Source organism: Rutilus rutilus (assembly GCF_951802725.1).
Source record: "Rutilus rutilus genome assembly, chromosome: 3".
Lineage (NCBI taxonomy): Eukaryota > Metazoa > Chordata > Actinopteri > Cypriniformes > Leuciscidae > Rutilus > Rutilus rutilus.
The window spans coordinates 4,917,925-4,938,365 of NC_140211.1; the positions used below are offsets into that span (position 1 = coordinate 4,917,925).

Genomic DNA, 20,441 nt, shown 5'->3' on the forward strand with positions numbered 1-20,441 from the left:
GTAACTCTGTCGTCATTCTGTTAAGCCCGCCCCGCCTACTCTATACACGACGTGATTGGCCTGACCCAATTTAGGTTTTTGCAGCTCGAAAGTCAATAGAGAGTTGCTAGACTACCCTGGCTGCAAAATACATTTTGCTGCTGCTAGGGTGCGTCTAGATTTCTAGGCTAAGTATCACCAGTCTTCACTAATGAACTCAACCCTCATCAATCAGATTGACCCACTAATGGGTTGTTCAGTTCACACACAAACAGATAAAAAGTGACCAAAAACAGAGAAACACAAAACACAATAAATTGAACTAACACGAGTTATACAGTCCAGCAATAACATTTAGTTGTGAATGTAAAAAAAATATAAATAAATATGAATGTAAATATGATTATATTTTCTGATTAAGGTCCATGTTTATATTGACTGATATTGACTGACAATATGCAAATAAAGGAAAAGAGAAAAATGTACAACTAAGGAAGAAATAGAATATGAAAATTAGTTTTAGAGAAATATGAAAATGACGTGATGAGCTGAATGAGGGAAGAGAGCAGATATAATAATCACGTAGTTTAAATCTGCAGACAGAAACATCAGACTCAGGACAGAAACACACGACGTCTAAAGTAAGAACATGTTCATTCTTCAAACACAATTAGACTTTCAGATGTTAATATTGTCTCATTGATTATGTACAGTAAATTCATGCTGCTGTTAAGATAATAACTGAAATTGTCATATTTTACTCCAAAATGAATCTGTGAGAATGTTTGTTGTCTGAGTTTTTCTATGTGTTTTTCCTCAGAAATGGACCAAACTCTATATTTGATTCTTCTTCTCATTGGTGAGTGTGTTTGTTGTATTATTTATGGTTTATAGTTTCATCAGGTTTGACCCTGTTATGAAAAGCATTAAATCAAACGCTCTCTTTCACAGCTCTCTGCTCCGTATCTGAATGTGTTCAGCGTCAGTATCACTTTATAAACGTGAGGAAGACCTGGACTGAAGCTCAGAGATTCTGCAGAGAGAATTACACAGATCTGGCCACCGTTGACAACATGAACGACATGAACGAGCTGAAGAAGAGTGTGAATGATGGAGTTGTTCAGGATATCTGGATTGGGTTGCAGAGGAAATGGCAGTGGTCTTCAGGTGAACCTGCGCTCTATCTGAACTGGGGATCTGGACAACCTAATGGAGGAGATGAGTGTGCTATGATGACAAATGGAGAATGGCATGATTATCCATGTAGTTACAGCCTGACTTTCATCTGCAGTTCATCTAACAGTAAGTGCAGCTCCATACAATCACAATAAACATTAATTTATAAAAAGATGCACAATATAATGTGAATAAAAATGTGAAAATAAACTGATATTGAACACATTTTGATATTTGTAGCTCATAACTGTGGGAATCTGCCATTATGAGCCTAGAGAATTATATTTTCAGCAAACTTTATACTGTACATTTTAAATTGAAAAATATCAAACCATTGTTTTGACATACTGTAAATTGTAATGAATTAATGAATGCATAACATTTCAACATATAATAGATGCGCAACATCTTGCCCCATCTTGATATTTATGAACAAAACTCTTGTCCTGAGAACAAAATTCAGTTCTTGTATTTTCAGTGGAATTTTTTTGTGTTCACTTGTTACACGTATTACAATAAAAAAATGAATAAAAAAATATCTTAACACAAACCTGTAAAAATCATCATTGTTAGATGAACTTTAATTGAACACACAAAGACAAATTGTCCATTACAATGTGAAAAAACGATCAGACTAGAAACAAGACAAACACTTAATAGTGTTATTATTGCAACAATATTAATTTGTATGTATTATTAGTCTACAATTCAACCTTTTGAATAGATTTTTTTGCTGATATATTTCTAAGGACTTGTTAACAAACATTAACCTGCAGTTTAACATCTTCATCTGTTTGATGTGTCTCTCATTCAGCTCTGTGTGTCTGAATACAGTATTCCAGAGAAATGTGTAACAAAACATGATGGAGAAATATAGTTGCAATAAAATTATCACAAAAATTCACAATGGATACTTGATGTTGTATCAGCAAAATCATCATGAATATAATTTGAATATTTAATATATCATCAGCTGTAGAAAAAGTCTTTGAATGACACGTGTTTCTGATGCTTCGCTGTTTTATTCACATTAAAAACCATAAATCAGCATAAGAATGATGAACAAACTGATTTATGAATCTATTTCCATTTGTTTTTCTTAAAGTGAACACAGGACTCGTCTTTGTCAATCAGACGATGAACTGGAGAGATGCTCAGAGTTACTGCAGACAGAATCACATTGATCTGGTCAGTGTGAGGAACCAGAATGAGAATCAACAGATTCAGAAGTTCATCAATGATAGTCACATATCTAATGATGTCTGGATCGGTCTGTTCAGAGACTCATGGCAGTGGTCAGATCAGAGTGACTCCTCATTCAGAGACTGGGCTTCTGGTGAACCTAATAATGCTGGAGGAAATGAAAACTGTATAGTTCTCAATCCGAATAACCAGAACACTCTGGGTAAATGGTATGACAGCCGTTGCGACGGCCCACTTCCTTTTGTGTGTCATGAAGGTGAGCAGATCCTCACAAACACACACAATCCATCCATCACCTCCAGATATCTTAAAGTTCACGCTACATGTCTGACATGACAGATTCCTCCACAGTGTTTGTTCTGCATGTTGTTTTTGATCAGTCTCTCTCTAGTTTTTGCTTGTGGTTTGTTTTGTGTCCAGATAAACTGATTCTGATCAAAGAGACTCTGACGTGGCCTGAAGCTCTGAGATACTGCAGACAGAATTATACGGATCTGGTCTCGGTTCATTCAGTCGAGATGCAGCGGCGTGTGATGAATGTGGTTAAAGGTGCGTCTACTGAGGCGGTGTGGTTGGGTTTACACAACTACTGCCAAATGAACATGTGGCTCTGGTTGAGCGGAGAGATCGTGTGCTATCAGAACTGGGCTCCAGGGAACGGAACGACACCGGAAAACTGCAGCCTTACGAAGAGAAAAGGAGCAGTTCAGTCTGGAGGAGATCAGCGCTGGATCAGCCTTCCTGAGACTCACAAACTCAACTTCATCTGCAGCAGATCTTAGGAGTGAGAAGACGTCAATGTTTGTGTTTACTTACATTCACTGTTTTCATTCTTTATTTTTCATATTCACTTTCATATGTTTAATTTGTTCTTTAGTCATTTCTGAGTGAATCTTCTAATTATATTTTAATAGTCTGTAATATTTCTCTGTGTTAATTATCATAACATAATGTGATCTTATTAAAGATTTCAGACATCAATGAATGTTCTTTAGATGTCTAAAATACTAACACAATATATGTGTGTTTTAAGAATCTCGTTGCATATCTGGTGTGTTTATGTGTCTTTATGTTTTTCACTAATCTTATCTGTATCAATAACTGTTGAATATGATTCTGTGAGCAGCAGCTCTTCAAAATAATTATTATTTATGTCTCAGGAGAATTAAATCTGGTTTATTCTTAGAAAGGCAGAAGTGAAGTGATGTCACAATAAACTGTCAATTAAATGTAATAAATACGTAAATTTTATATTTGATTGGTTGATATTTAGTATATTGTGTCACTTACAAAACATGCACATTTCAGTTTCCTGGAATAAATTAGTGGTGTGAATCTTTGGGTCGACAGCGAATTGATTTGATTCATGATTCATAGGTTTTCGATTCAAGTGATTTTCGCAAATTCAGAATGATTCGATTTGAGACGATTTACAATGAGATACAATTAAATTAATGATTCGATTCTGAATTTCAAAAGTGCATTCATAAAATGATGTAAATGCTTCCCATAACGTTTCTTATTCATGGTGTGAATCACACAGAAACCTGCATATAAAAATAGCATAACTCAAGTGAGAGTAAATAAGTAGTTTGCTGAAAAACTACTCAAGTTACTACGTTACAAGGTAGGGGTGAGCGGGGCACAAACTAACGTGGGGTTAGTTAACACACATGGTTGAAAACTTTCCACAAATGTCAGCATGACGAAACTTAGTGTATTTACTACAGTAGTTGCCATATCAACACTATATAGAGAAGAAATGTGGCAAAACATTTACACTGTAACGGACTTTGAACAGTATTTTACTGTAATATGTACAGTAAGATACTGTAAAATATATATTCAGTATGTTACTGTAAACAGCGAAGGATTATGGGAAAATATGCGTTGTGGGGGGCCCCCCAAAAATTGACTCGAATAAATAATTAAAGCGTTTTTATAACGTGAACTTATAGGACTTTTATTTTGGTAGTAATTGCAGCCTACCGTGTTTGGCGATTATGACCATATCCGTTGTCCTTATTATCCAATCACGATTAAGAATTTCCGCAACTGTTTAGAGAGTGAAGCTTATGAGCGCAAAATGAGTAAAAGAAAATGTCAGCGGAGCTCAAAAAGGGACAAACCAACACCGAAAAGAGCAATTCAATGCAAAACTACCGAAAATTTCATCCATATTTCTTCCAAATCAGCGGGAAGGAGCTGCGAGAGCGAGCACGGGTAACGTTACTCAGGAGTTTGCTAGCAGTGTCATCACGGACATTACTGCTTCTAACGTGGGCGCGGGCGCGGCTGTGGTGAATGATACGCCAGACATGGACTCAGATGCTCCAGACGATGACTGTCACAGCACTGAAAATATTACAGAGGAGGCGACAGCAAGAGGTACAGCACGCGCGTCAGATGGACATAACAGACATTGTCAAGGACTTTGCGCAGAAAAATGCTAGGAGAAAGGGGCGCTTTGGAGGATTTTAAAGGTAATATATATTACCTTTATTGAATGTTAAACGTCATGAATCTTTGTTGTATACTGCAGATAGAAAAAATATTTTGACGTCATATGCTCCCTGTCATGCAGGGAGAACAGGAAAAACAAAGCCCACGAGGGGGCAAAACAAGACATGACTACAAGTGACTAGCGCTTGCAGTAGCGGGCTCTGGAACAGCGCTTGCAGTAGCGGGCTCTGGAACAGCGCTTGCAGTAGCGGGCTCTGGAACAGCGCTTGCAGTAGCGGGCTCTGGAACAGCGCTTGCAGTAGCGGGCTCTGGAACAGCGCTTGCAGTAGCGGGCTCTGGAACAGCGCTTGCAGTAGCGGGCTCTGGAACAGCGCTTGCAGTAGCGGGCTCTGGAACAGCGCTTGCAGTAGCGGGCTCTGGAACAGCGCTTGCAGTAGCGGGCTCTGGAACAGCGCTTGCAGTAGCGGGCTCTGGAACAGCGCTTGCAGTAGCGGGCTCTGGAACAGCGCTTGCAGTAGCGGGCTCTGGAACAGCGCTTGCAGTAGCGGGCTCTGGAACAGCGCTTGCAGTAGCGGGCTCTGGAACAGCGCTTGCAGTAGCGGGCTCTGGAACAGCGCTTGCAGTAGCGGGCTCTGGAACAGCGCTTGCAGTAGCGGGCTCTGGAACAGCGCTTGCAGTAGCGGGCTCTGGAACAGCGCTTGCAGTAGCGGGCTCTGGAACAGCGCTTGCAGTAGCGGGCTCTGGAACAGCGCTTGCAGTAGCGGGCTCTGGAACAGCGCCTGGGACAGCGCTTGCAGTAGCGGGCTCTGGGACAGGCAGAGATGAAGGACGAGAGGCTCCCTTCCTCCTCTTCTTTCTCCTAGGTCGTGGTGTGGAAGTCATAGCCGGACTAGTGACCGGTTGGAGAAGCTCAGCGGGATCTGTGACTTGAGTTGGAAAGGCAGGCTCAGGCAGCACTGACTCGGTTGAGGACGACTCCGACGGAGAATCCCACGAAGTCCGTCTCCCTCGTTTGCCACGAAGATCAACGGGTCCGGATGACGTCTCGGGAGTGGAAGTGGGACCAGCTTGATCCCCCAGGGAAACCACAGCCAGGACACGACCCTCTGGGATCACTGACAGCTTGGCAGATGAAGACCTCGAGGAAGAAGCCTGCGGCTCCTCCCGGGAGAAACGATCCCAGAGTTGGGCATAATTCTTCAGGATCCACTCACCCTGGGACGAGAATGGGAGGTTGACCCTCTTTCTGTCGGTGGGAGCCGATAACCAGCATTGTTCACGGATCTCCATTTGTCGCTGGAGCTGGGAGGACATACTGTCTGCTGGGTTCTTTATTGGTCGGTACATTCTGTCATGGGGTTGTGTGGAGATGAACCCAATTGCAGACAGTAGTCACAGCAACACAGTTTATTGTACAAATAACAGGAAAAACAAAGCCCACGAGGGGGCAAAACAAGACAGGACTACAAGTGACTAAACTAGACTATGACTCTGACAATTTAACTAGACTATAAACAAACAGCAAAAACAGAACTTCACTAGACAATCCACTTGACAGGATACTCACAAGGTTTCACAATGAATAACACGCAATGATTGACACGCAATGATTGACAATGTACCGACACAGGACAGAGAACATGAGGGGATTAAATAGGGAGCAAACTAATCAGGAACAGGTGAAAGCAACAATCTAATGATTACAAGATGAGATAACAAGAGGGCGGGGTAAGGTGACAAGACAACGCAAGCACACAGCCAAAACAAATGGCCATGTGCTTACACATAAAACATGGGCCTGTCATGATCCTGCCTCAAGACCAAGGAAAATCAGAGACAAGAAGGCAGAATCATGACACTCCCTTGCATTTTAACAAGTTAATGTAATTGCTGTTTTATTGTTGGTGTTTCTTTTATTCTTTTTTTTTTTTTGTGAAAAGTTCTTAATAAATAAATACGAAATAATTACATACTATTAAATTCCACAGTACTAATTCACGATTTTGAATGAAAAGGTGAATCCCCCATCTAATTATGCGGTGAGGGGCCCCGCCTCCACTCTTGCGGGTGGGCCAACGCAGTTTGCGCTACGCCACTGGTTCTAAACCTGCATGAAGTTCTTTCTTCTGAACATAAAATAAGATATTTTGAAGATTGTTGGTAATGGAATAGTTGCTGGTCCCCATGGACTTAAAAAAAATTATAATAATGGACTTAAAAAAAAAATAACACATGAATGTCAATGGGGACCAGTAAGTGTTTGGTTACTCGTGTTCTTTAAAATATCTTCTTTTGTATACAGCACAATAAATAAATTAATAGAGCTTATGAACAAGTTGAGGGTGAGTAAATGGTAACAGAATTTACAATTTTGAGTAAACTAACCCTTTATCCAACACCATTGTTAATTTCATCTTTTGTTTTATTTTCAAGTTTGTGGTCTGAATTATGTCGTCTGACATTATATTCGTAACGGTTATAACATCTACAGGTGAGTAAGATGACATCAACTAAATTAGCTGAAGTATACGTTAGTTAAGCAGGCAAACATAATATAACTGCCGATGAAACCAAAGGAAGGGGAGAAAACAGTGGTTTACCAGGCAGCAGAGTTAAATCATCTCTCAGTTTCTGTTCTTTATTTTGAATTTGCAGGAGCCATTCCCTCCGGACTGGACAACACTGCTGACGCTCTCCAGTAATACACAGAACGGGTTGACGTTGAAGGAGGAGGAGGAGGAAAGGGTTAGCAATATACCATTATCAATATAGCAAAGTTTTGCTAACTAATATTTTTAATGTTGTTTAATTGATTAAAAACTATAAACACCATACAACATCATATCTTACCTCATCTTCACCCCACATGTTATTCTTGTTAGTAATAAGGTCTGTTATTGTATTTTAGTTTTTTCTGTAAACTATAACACTAAAAGGCTACTGTGACTTCGTCTGTTTCAGGAGAGTCTGTTCTCTAAGCAAAAACATGGTTGCTGACAGAATCATCAATCAGCTGTCTATTTTGTCGAATGCAGAATTGGGTAAACCAATATTTATATATTTTTTACATTACATTTACATGCATGAAGACACTTTTATCCAAAGCAACTAGCATTGTATTTAAGTTTAATTTAAGTTATCCATTCCCTGGAAATCTAAGCTACAGGAATGTATTGAAAAAGAATGAAGCTTTAATGATTTTAATGTAATGTATTATGAGGTAATACCATCCCTGTAGGTACATTCAGAATCAAATGTAGTGCTTTTATTAACGTCAAAGTACATGCAGCATCAAGTTTGAGAGTTAGGGAAAATTCTGCCAACACCGGTCTGAAAAAATAATATATTTTTCCCTGCTTGTGCTTGCAGGTTCATTCTGAGAATCAACCCTGATGGCACCAAACACCAAAGGCACAGATCAGATGGAAATCTGGAAAGGTCCAAAGAAAAGCATCAGCCTGAAACCCTCAGTGTTTCTCATCAGAGAGCTTGTCAACTTTGACTGTCAAAATTACTGAAAAGTAATAACACAAACTGACTTTGACTGTATTTTATTGTTTTAAGGCCTGTTTTGCTTTTCAGTGTGAGTACGTTTTTGCCATGCTACAGATACAAATGGTCACCAGGAGATTCATTCTATGGACTTTGGAGATGTTGCCTTTTTTTTTCTTCAGCTAGTGGCTCCTAAAGGTCAAGATTTGTAATTTGTACTTCTAAAACAAAATGTTCAACGATTAAAAATAATATTATAAGGACAAATGTTCATGAGTTATTGTGATTTTTGGGGGGTGGGGTAAACATACATTTAAAAAAAAAAAATGAAATGATGAAAAAAAATTAAATAAACTCAATACTAATACTGTAAATGAAAAATACAGTAATAATACTGTAAATGCAAGTACAGTAAATGGTACAGTATACTGTAAGTGAAAATACAGTAATAATACTGTAAACATTTTACAGTAAATTACTGGCATCCAGCTGCCAGTAAGTTACTGTAAAATTACAGTAGCCCGGGAGAAAGCCCGGGAGAAAGGAGGGATACGCTGTGGGATACGCTGTAGATTGAGACGGAGAGCTCGCTGTCGTGCTCCTGGGTCGGGGAGGGGTGACCGCCGGTGGCTGTCTGAGGAGGTGGAGGTGGAGCTGGAGTGATTGAGACGGAGAGCTCGCTGCCGTGCTCCTGGGTCGGGGAGGGGTGACCGCCGGTGGCTGTCTGAGGAGGTGGAGCTGGAGCGATTGAGACGGAGAGCTCGCTGCCGTGCTCCTGGGTCGGGGAGGGGTGACTGCAGTCCGAGAGTATGGGTTACCATACTTGGCCTTCTACTTTTACTTTCACTGTTTTTCAAAAAGAGATAGAAAGAGGTTAAAAAGAGAAAAAGTTTTAAGTATCACTGAAATTAAATAGAAGAATGTTTTGAAACACCAGTGAAGAAAATTTATATTTAAATTTATTTCTAAATTTGTTATAATGTTGACCGTGAGTTGGCGGCATATCAAGAGTGAGTGATGTCAGTCACCTACATAGTGAAATAATGTAGAGTTGTGTGTAACCCAGGTATTTTCTCTGCCTTATTTTCCCTTCTTACGGCTCCACACTATGTTCACGTTATCACGAGACTTCATGCTGGTATCGCGAGATTTGCTTATTTGCACTTTCCTTTAAATATGGGCGCGCGCTGTTGGTTGGTGTGTGTGGGAGCCGGTGTGTTTGAGCTGCTGCAGGTTGCCGTTTAGCCCTGTAAACATATAATTTAACTCTCTAAACTGCCGGTTTGACTGTAATGTCTGCCAACCTTTTTAGACGCCTCTACCATTCGGTTGAGACTGTTCTGTTTGAGTGACTTAATGATACAGGAGCTGGTGAGTGTCATTGTTGGTATCATATGGTGCTAAAATACTAATGCTATCGAAAATAGTGTTACTCATAGCTTGGTCCTATTTTGTACAGGCCAGGTTCCATATGTGGATGGCGAGCTACTAGGCCTTGAGCCGAAGATTAAGAGTGCATGCATCTGCCGGTGCGGTAGGAGGCGCTGCAGCCGCTCCCCTCACACAGCCTCACACACACTCACACACATTAATACTGACCTCATGGACTGATTCCCTCATGAACTTTTCTTCTAAATTATTGGACTCTGCCCTTTGCGTGGGCTGTGTGTGAACTGTTGCGGCTTCGAGCACTTGGGTCGTTGTGTATGAATCAGGCCCGGCTCCAGATATAAGATGAAAGGTGGGCCAAGTGATGTTCCAGGTGGGCCGGGTGTATTTATATAGGCCTATATATATATATATATATATATATATATATATATATATATATATATATATATATATATATATATATATTTTTTTTTATATATATTTTGCAACTATAAGTAACTCTATATATAGAGAGATAAAAATGTTTAACAAGTTTATTTTTACATTCTCTCTTTTTGCGTTTGTAATTTTAATCTTATAATCTTATAATCTTATTTAATTTAAACTTGTAATCTTAACAGATCCTGTATCAAGTAACTTTAGATTTGATAAAAAGGGACAGGTCTTTTAAAATAACTATTTACATCACTATACCATTTACAACAGCAGCTTTTTGCTCATTTTAGAAAACTGTTACAAGCTAAAAATGTTAATTTTATCTGAAATGCTGTTTTTCTTGAGAATTATTCTCACGTCTGGTAATGTAGTATAACATTGCAGATTTTTGGCCATTGTTATTTTTTACACTTTTATTTTTACATTCTTATGTATATTTAGAATTGTTTTTTTTTTTGTTTTTTTTTTTTTTTTACCACACAACAGATCTTGTATCAGTTTAGTAACTTTAGATTTGAGGAAACCGGGGCAGGTCTTGAAAAAGATCTACTTACATCACTATAATTTACAACATTAGCTTTCTATTCATTTTAGAGAATTCTGTTACAAACTCACCCATGTCCAGTTCATGTATTATTGCTTTTTCATGAGCTAAAAACACAAGGTTCAATCAACTCTGAGTTGACCTACTCTGAGTTAAGCGCGTGCACCACAACTATAAAAAGCCATTATCAATGGAGCACAGATATTATGAGTCACCATGGCAACAGCGCCAGACAAAAAGAGGTCTGCATTTTCTCACCTTTACATTTTAATTAGTTATACAGTGTTGGGTGTAATTAATTACCAAGAGCAAGAGCGACTGTCAACTGCAGCAACCTGATATAAGTATGTGTTCATAAATGTAACACTGTTGGTGAATGTGCTGTGAACTGAAACTTACATCTGTGTTCAAAGAAAAGTAAAACTTTTGAAAGACTCCTTGTCGTGGCTCATTCCACCCGCGTTTCGATGTGCATTATCAACGGCACGACAACGTTGTTTCACACTGAGAAAATAAAATAAAAAATCCACATATTGGAGTGAGAAAACGCACTGCGCTGACAGACGTTGCAGGGACACAGATAACGGTGTGCTAAGTGAAGTTTCTAACAGCAGTTTGCGTTTTCTGTTCTTAAACCTGCATCCCTTAACAAAACTTAAAGGAATCATAGCCTATGTCTCAAAATCATTTTGCTATCAGTCAAGTTGTCATCTCAGCTCACTCAGGGTCCAGCTGCGCTTACCTGCAGTCGTGCATGCAGAGCTGGACAGCTGTATTTCCTCATTTGACTGCTGTTTGGATGTCATGTGATTTCTCATTGTGGTGGTGATATTATGATAATTCATCATTCATTAATTTGATAAAAAGTAATTCCATTTTGTAATATCATTTAGTAAGATCATTTTCATCCAAGTAATTCCAAACTTCACGGGGCAGATGACGACATTATATGATCAAATTCAATCAACAAGCTCCACAGCGCCACCCAGTGCATTTAATTATAACTGTGAGTTAGTGTTCGGATTTATCATGTATTTTATTTTTCGAATAATAATTACAGATGTATTCGTGCACACTCCTAGTACTGACACTCTGTGTTTGAAGGACTTGCTCTGGTGCATCAAATCAAGCACTCCGTAATCACAGGTAAACTGTCTGACCAGTCAGGTGTTTGTCATGAGTAGTGTACCACAAAAGAGCAATGGTTTGCAGACAGTTTTAAGAGTTGATGTTACAAATAAATGTATTCTCAATCTCAGTTAATTATTTTGTGCTTCCTTCCCACCCTTCTGAATGATGTTGCACTGATAAGGATTTATCACAAACTAAGACTGTTTAGTTGTGCTATCTTATAATCAATATATAGTAAATGTAAGGTGTCGTCGATGTAAGGGTTAAAACTTGAAGTGGCGATGAGGTCTTAACATGTATGAAAGGGGTCTTTAAAAAGGTCTTAAAATGTCTTTATTTTAACTCCATGCTTCCTGTATACCCTGTGTTGAATGGCGAGATGTTTGTGTTGGCGGTTGTGACTCGTCTGCGCTGCTGTCTGCTGCTGCGTCTCAATACACTTATACTACACCCTAAAAGTATGTACTCTTTTTATGAAGAAAAAGTATAAGAGTCGACAAGCTTTGGGACATAGGGTGGATTGCCCTAATGTGGGACATTTTTTGCTTTTCAGACTTTTGTAGAATATTACGATGTGAAGACAATACATTAAATCCACATCCAATACCTTTTTGGAATCCTCAGGGGGTTTTCTAATCAAATCAAAAGAGAACATGTAGATAACACATTCATAAAATAAATTATACAGATATCAGTGCTTTTAGTGCCAAATTGTCTGAGAAAATGTGCAGCTTCCTAATGTGGGACAGTCATTTGCCTAATGTGGGACACTGTAAAGTCTATGTTAAAAGGTCTAAACCATGGTGCACCTTCATTCATGAATAATAGTAAAACGTCCTCAATAAGTAATTCTGTCTATTTCTTTAATTCTTTATTTTTATGTTCAGTCATTTTACCATTTGCAATGTTGTTCCTGTCATAAAACCAAGGTTTAAGATGAACATTGGACAATTGAGCATCATCAAGCAAATAAAACAACATTATGGTTTTGCATGCATGAATTTATTATTAACTTATTATTATGAATGTATTTATTATGAACTCATGAAGTAGCCTATATTTAAAGGTAAATATATAAAATGTTGCATAGGCTTATTACAATATATCAAACAACAACAGATAAAAAAACAGCAGATAACAAATGGCCTGTAGAAGTTAATAAGTCATGAACTCATGAAGTAGCCTATATTTAAAGGTAAATATATAAAATGTTGCATAGGCCTATATATATCAAACAACAACAGATAAAAAAACAGCAGATAACAAATGGCCTGCAGAAGTTAATAAGTCGCTACATTTCTGGGAATAGGCAACCTTTACATGTCCCTTGCCCTTAAATATCTGTAGTAATAAAGTATTTTAATACTACAAAAGATCACTAAGAACATGTAAATAACCATTACTGCTGCATAAACCATGCTCCACCACACATTCTTGACTGGCATGTAGCTTTACAACTGTCCCACATTAGGCTAATCATACTGTCCCACTTTAGGACACTACTTGTCCTAAAGTGGGACAATAGAAAAATGTATTAAAATCAAATATATAGCTTAAATATATACTATGCTATACTATTTTTTAATGAACAAACATTTTATAAACAGGTTAAGATAAAAAGTAGCATGATTATTTTGATAATAATTAATTTATACCCTTAACACTAATTTGGTCAAAATTGTATGTCACTGACCTTCTTGTAGCTTTCACAGCAAGTACTTCCTGTTTGATGATTGCCCCGCCCTAATTTATGACTGGACAGTTCAAAGGTTATATGATTTTGTTCACATGACACTACAGCTTTGGCTTTCCCATAGTTTCAGTGACATTCATTAGTTTGGGGAAGAGCCACACCCACTGGAGCTTAGGTGTCCCACATTAGGCAGTGTCCCACATTAGGGCAATCCACACTACTATCACGTCATAAAATAGCATCTTTATCGGTTGCTCTCTGTCGCTTAGTCACACTCATCCTGTCACGTAAACTGACCTGTTAATCATCTTGTCAAAGATAAAATCCTCCACATTTAATCTACTTTAATTTCCTACTGTATCGGAGAGAAATGCAGAGGCACGTTGATCTGCAGTCATGGGTCTTCATGCGGAGACTCTCCGGAGATCTTTATAAAGTTGTTGTTGCAGATTAAATATAACACGGATAACATTAAATAAATACTTTCAGCTTAAATGTTGATTTTTAGTCACTCACTCTTGGTCGCGCACATTTGGCATGTTTTGTAGTTTTCTGAACACTTTTTACTCATGTTTGTAGTTCTGATCTGGATCCTCTTCCAAACGCAATGGGTTGTGGGTAATATTAGCTGTTATAGTGAGCACAGATCCACACTTCGAAAATCCACCGGAAATAATAGACCATCCGGGGGTCTTCTGGCATACTCTCTTCAACATACTAAGGATTGATTTTCCTGCTAAGACCAAACTCACCCTGCAATGAAGCCATAAAATGCACCCTGGACAAAAGATAGCAAAGACAGAGCACAGGACACACCTGCATTATTTAGTGTGACTTAGCCTGTCCAAACTGTTCTTCTTCCTTATCTCTGCATCCCCCTCTCCCTCCTCCCTTCCTCTTCCAGCGAATCAAGTCACCAAAAGTTCACTAAGAATGTTTATATATCACATATGATGTATCTTGTGAATCTATTGTTTTTCCTTTTCATGTTTGGTATCATTTTAAGTGTCTCAGTGCGATTGGTAAAATGGTCTTAATTTCATTACAGTCATTGGTTTAACCCTCATAAGGTCTTCGTTTCCTGTTTACAAATCTGGTCTTTGGGGTCTATATGACCCCAACAATTGATAGAGAAATTGTACAAAAAATATACATTTTTAATTATACAAATAATATGTTTTTTTTGTTTTTTTTTTACTTCTCATCTATTCATTAATGCTGTGTTTTGGGGGATATGAAGTACTTTTTTACCTATTTACTGCAAAATTCCTCAACTACACCATTAGCATACATATGAAATATATTTTTTTTATGAAAAAAACACATTAATGATGATCAAATTTAACTATGAGTTGTTTCTGGATATTGATCTAGGTGTTAGATGCATAATTCTGCCATCTGCTGGTTAGATGTTTTTTTGTAGCTAATATAGTTTTAGCCACAAAGTGTAATTACCATATACTTCCAGCAGAGGCCCCATAGAGATCCATTCATTTTTCTGGATGTGACTTAATGCTCTTATAATAGCTTTTTTTTTTATGAATTACATATTTAAACATTTTAAAATACATTAAATCAGTATTTTGTCAAAGTTTAGAATTTTTTTGTTGTTGTTGTTTGAGGTCTTTTGAAGTGTCTTGTTATTGCAATAATGCTATATAAATTTGCAATAATATCTTTATTGTTTGTTTGTGTTTGTCTCTCTGTGTGTATTTGATCTGTGTGTAGTCATGTTCTTTCCACGTTGCATTTGTGCTCTCATACCATACCTTCATTTATGTGTGAAATTTTTTAGATTTATGCAGAAATTATTGATTTTATTTCACAATTTCAGTAAAAATGATCTCTATTGCAGTCACACCCTTTCTCTGTCTATGTGTGTATTTGTGTCTGTGTCTGTGTGGGCGCATATGTGTGTGTGATAATGTTCATTCCACATTGCATTAGTGCTCTAGTACCAGGCCTTCATTTATGTGTGAGAATTTTCAGATTTATGCTGGAATTATTGATTTTATTTGTCAATTTCTATAAAAATGCTTTCTTTTGGAGTCAGACCTGTGTGTGTGTTTGTGTGCGCGAACATGTGTGTGTGCAAGTGGTCATGTTTGTTCCACATTTCATTTGTGTTCTAGTACCAGGACTTCATTGTGGTATTGAAATTTATTCTGGATTAATAGATTTTTTTTTGATAAAAAAAAAAAAAAAAAAAAAAAAATTCTTCGATTTTCCCATTCATTTCAATGTGGGGTCATATTGACCCCAAGGGACAGAAGTGTGACTTTTTTTTTTACATACCTTTAGAACGACCGAATCAAGCCCAGTTTTTTTCTGTGTGTATAGATAGGTAATGTAGAAAAAGTCACCAAATTTTATTCCACTGAGATGAAGGGAACCATTTTTTTTTATTAAAGAAAAGTCGCTTGGGGTCATATAGACCCCAAAGCCCAATTGAGGGTTAATCAGAAAGATTGAGAACTTAGGAGAATCCTGTTCTCCTCTCTGGGTAATGTCTCTTCAAGATATCTCCCGAAACCAGGTGTTACCCCAAGGGTACATGAACTAACCCAAAACAACTCTAAACAACATTTGTATAACCCTTTTGGTCTGGTCTGGGTATTTAATGGTGGGTGAAAGAGCAGTCTTTGGCACCCTTTACCAGGATCATCCCCCATACAGTGCTGTTTCAGTGTTTTCCTGTTGGAAAGCACTGGCACACCACTGTGTGTCTCTGTCAGGAATGCATTGCTTACTTTTAGAGTCCTCTTTGAGTAACTGATGTCATGTATTTATTATTTCTGAATTGGCTTTTAATTATTTGCTTGTGTAATTGGCATGATACATTTTTACCTGACAAATAAATGTTACATCTTGATTCATTCTGCATTTTTCAGAAATCATTATTTCCAGTAGATTAACGTGCAGTCTGGTGTTTCCGCAAATCTCTGTTCAGGATAGATCAAACCGAAGGCGCTATGAATTGACCATGGGGCACATCATTAGGGAGACCTTCCGATTTCTGACCTTCACTGACTTAGCACATTGCAAGCTCGCAACTATTTAAAAAAATTACACCTTTGTTATGAGTCAGCAGTGAGCGGCCGCTTAGGGTAAAATAGTTGCACTGTATCCTCTGACTATTTCAGGACTGGCTAGTTTGTGATCGTGAACGCACATTCGCGACGTGACGTCTCAAAGTGTCTGGGTCCTTAATGAACGAATATTTGAAATTATGAGATGCTCAGAATAATCAAAGATCTAATTAATTCATAATCAATATTTATGATTATTTTCTAATCAGAAACACGATCTAAATTTGATTATCATTTGAAATTGGAGTCAGATTACGCATAGAGCTAAAGTAATATTGAAACTAAATTCTAATAAATTAAGTGGACTTCACTGGAGCGCTGAAAAGACATACACACATTATTCCTTCGCCCACCGTTGGATTCCGTCGTTGGGCCAATGGGTGGTCCATACAAAGTGGTGACAGTCCCTCCGTGATTCTCCAGATTGCAAGGGGCTTTTCAGTGAAATATTGGGACTTGCAACAAGTAAAAGGTTTGATGTCCTTCTCTTTCTTCCGCTGTTGTGGTAAGTCAATTCTTATTTGCCTTTTAGAAGTGTTGAGGGAAAATTCAGACGCACCTCATATAGACACATTTATAAAATGGGTCGCCATACCCAGTTAGACCGGAGAACGCAAAATCCAGTTGGGTTTGAGAATTGGATAAAATACCAGATACCAGGGACATGATAGCGGCAGCGTAGGTTAGAAATGACATCCCTTGCTTAACTTTAAATACCTCCTTGTTTGCCTATGCAACAAGTGATGAAACCTAAATTGGAATAACATCATCCAAATTTTATTCTGGTACTCAACAGAGGGTTGAAAACTAAAAATTTAAATTCTCAGGTAAATAATGTTGTTACATTTGATTATTTGCTTTGCTGCAACAACATTGCAACACTGGAAATAAGAAAATGGTCACGCTAACTTGTGGAAAAAAAATCTTGTGATTTGATGAGCTAAAAGATAACAAGTAAAAACAAGTCTCACTTGATGAAGTTTTATGTAACAAAGTTCGGGAGGAGTACGTTCAGGTAATCAACCAATCAGCACAAGAGGAAGCCGGTATAAATGAAGACTTTCCTCACCTCTGTCTCATGACAAGTTTCACAGCATTTGGCCTCGCCCTTTTGCTGTCATGTCCGAGTTAGAGCTCTTCCCTTCTGATGATGATTCTTTCGTCACAGATGAGCCTCCATTGCAATCCGCCGATCCAAGGATCATTCCTTCTCCAACCACCAACATCATCGAGCCTCCATCATCAAATCGGGGACGCCGGCTCACACGATCCTCTCCACGCACGCCAAGACGCCGAAGACTCCCCTCACCACCGCCGGCGAGAAATCCACCATCTTCCTCTTCGTCTACCTCCTCTCCGGTCCATCCAAACATCCCTGCCATAGGGAAATGGACTGTTAAAGGGCTGAGACAAGCCCTGATTAATTCTGACGTCAACTTTTCATGAAGATTGAATAAAGCAGAATTTTTAATCTATATGTCTCCATGCAATCTACTCACCCTTCTCCTTCAGCTCCCACTTCATCGGCTCGAACGAGCAAGGCCCGCCGGGTCCCGATCTCTCGTCCTGCAGCGTCTCCACCTTCCTCACACGCAGTGCCGGGTCACGCCGCCACAGACCTTCAGCGAGCCTGGGCCGCGCCCCAGAACCAGTCGCGGTAGGGCTTCAAACTCTTCCGGGTCAACTTTTGTCCTCAGCTCCTCCCACCACTGCACCGCACGCTCCAGCCCCCTGCAACACCAACTACACATCAACTCCTCAAACGTTCCCTTTTCCTCCTACCTTTTCCACTATCAGTACTTTCCAGCTCCAGGTGCTCACCCTAGCGTGAGGATGCCCCCGCTAACTGGACAAGCGCCGATGCAATTCCTTCCCCTTCCCGTTCCTCACCCTGCTCCTTTCTTCCTCCTGCACCTGTCCCGGGGGCCGACTTTTGCGTGAGGATGCCTCCGCAAACGGCCACAGCCCCGGCCCTCCCTCCTATTAACCCTCTCCATGCTCGATCTCCCTTCTCTCTCTTTTCAGCAACACCTCAACCAGCTCCTCCAAACGCTGTCACCACAGAACCTCCTCCAGTGATGAACAACATCAGAGCTCAAATCCTTGCAGTTGCGGACGTGGACTTGGGTTCTTTACTGTCCTTGTTTCCCCCATCAGAGTCCAATCGCCAGGTGGACTGTGGTGATATATCCGTTACTTTAAAAAACAACACACAGGTTTAGTCACGCACACTGTCATTGGCCGAATTTTGTATTGCTTTCAACCGCTATACTGAAATTATATGTTCTGCTTTTCCCCATAGACGGCGCAAGCTGAACGATTATCTTTCCATTATAGCGGAGCTCGCGCTGCTGTATGGGTAGTCATTTCTACACGTACCACAAACTGTTTTCTGCCAAATGCGCCGTACGTATCTCCCAATGGAATCAGTGTCCTTATTGGGGAGCGTTGGATACTGATCTCCATAACAGAGTTTTTCTCGGATGCCGAAATATTTCATGCGCAATTTGCAGATCCGTCAACCATGCCACTACGGCATGCCCTCAAATTAATCCCTCAATTCCTCCCTGCCCAGAACAGAATCCAATTAAATCTACCAGTTATGTTCCGCGACCCGCAAGAGAGGATCACTCTTTCGGTAGAATTTTTTCAAGCAGAGCCTCACATGTTACATCTAACAGGCAAGTATACAATAATTTCAACGAGGGGAAATGCCCAAGACAACGCTGCGTAGAATGTCAGCCCACTCAAAACATCATCTGTGATAATCTTCAATCCTCCCTGAAGTAGTAGACAAACTTATCAAAAAAGAAATCGAATCAGGTTTCATGATCGGCCCTTTCGAAGCACCCCCGTTTGACAAATTTCGTATTAGCCCCATAGGCGTGGCTACCAGAAAATTTTCAGGAAAAAGGCGCATGATAATTGATCTCTCAGCCCCTCATAACTCATAATTCTCTTCATTATCACGATATCGAACAAGCCATAACAATGATCAAAATCGTTGGACGCGGCGCATGGATGGCAAAAGTAGACATCACTTCGGCTTTTAAAGTAATGGCAATCCACCCAGATTCATGGCATTTATTTGGCGTGAACTGGCGGAAAAAGTTTTATTTCGCAGTACGTTTAACTTTCGGCTGCAAAAGCAGCCCCAAAATCTTCAACACTCTATCCAAAGCCATATGTTGGATTCTATCCAATAATTACGCAATTCCTTACCTTCTCCATCTGCTCGATGATTTCTTAATCATTTCACCGCACAACGCCATCCCCGCGGCACACCTCCTCACGGTGCAATTTTTTTTTCCACAGAGCTAGGGATCCCGCTAGCTCAGGAGAAAACAATGGGTCCGACTACATCCATCGAGTTTTTGGGCATCAATTTGGACTCAGTAAATTTCCAGGCTTCACTGCCTAAGGAAAAAATCGATTGAATAATTTTAATCGCGTCCAATCTCATAGACTGCCCAAATTGTTCCAAACGCGAACTCCTCTCGCTGCTTGGCCACCTAAACTATGCTATGCTCATAATTCCGCAAGGCCGCCCTTTCATCGCGCATCTCCTCGCCCTCGCGTCATCCGTTCATGCGCTGGAAGACCAATTATTCTATCTTGCGAGTGCAAAAACGAGTTAAGTTTATGGATAACTTTCCTTAACCAGTGGAATGGCTTAACTTTTTTCTACGACGACTTTATCTCTCTCCCCTTCGATATCAAGCTGTTCACAGACGCAGCTCCCTCGATCGGCTTCGGGGGATTTTACCAAGGACGCTGGTTCGCGTCTTCCTGGCCCCCCCAGCTCATAGACACTCCCCAGTCTTCAGCCTCCTCTGCCCTTTTT

The 20,441-nt window shown here is 39.5% G+C and overlaps 1 protein-coding gene across 1 annotated transcript; it reads left to right on the forward strand.

Moving 5' to 3' along the window:
* Positions 1 to 801: 801 nt before the first annotated feature.
* LOC311286913 (macrophage mannose receptor 1-like) lies at positions 802 to 3,159 on the forward strand (the record flags this gene model as incomplete). The annotated part of the gene is made up of 4 exons (XM_084403359.1): positions 802 to 838; positions 931 to 1,281; positions 2,261 to 2,614; positions 2,779 to 3,159. The coding sequence occupies 4 exons, from the start codon at positions 802 to 804 to the stop codon at positions 3,138 to 3,140; spliced, it is 1,104 nt and encodes a 367-aa protein (XP_084259485.1). The 3' UTR covers positions 3,141 to 3,159.
* Positions 3,160 to 20,441: the final 17,282 nt, after the last annotated feature.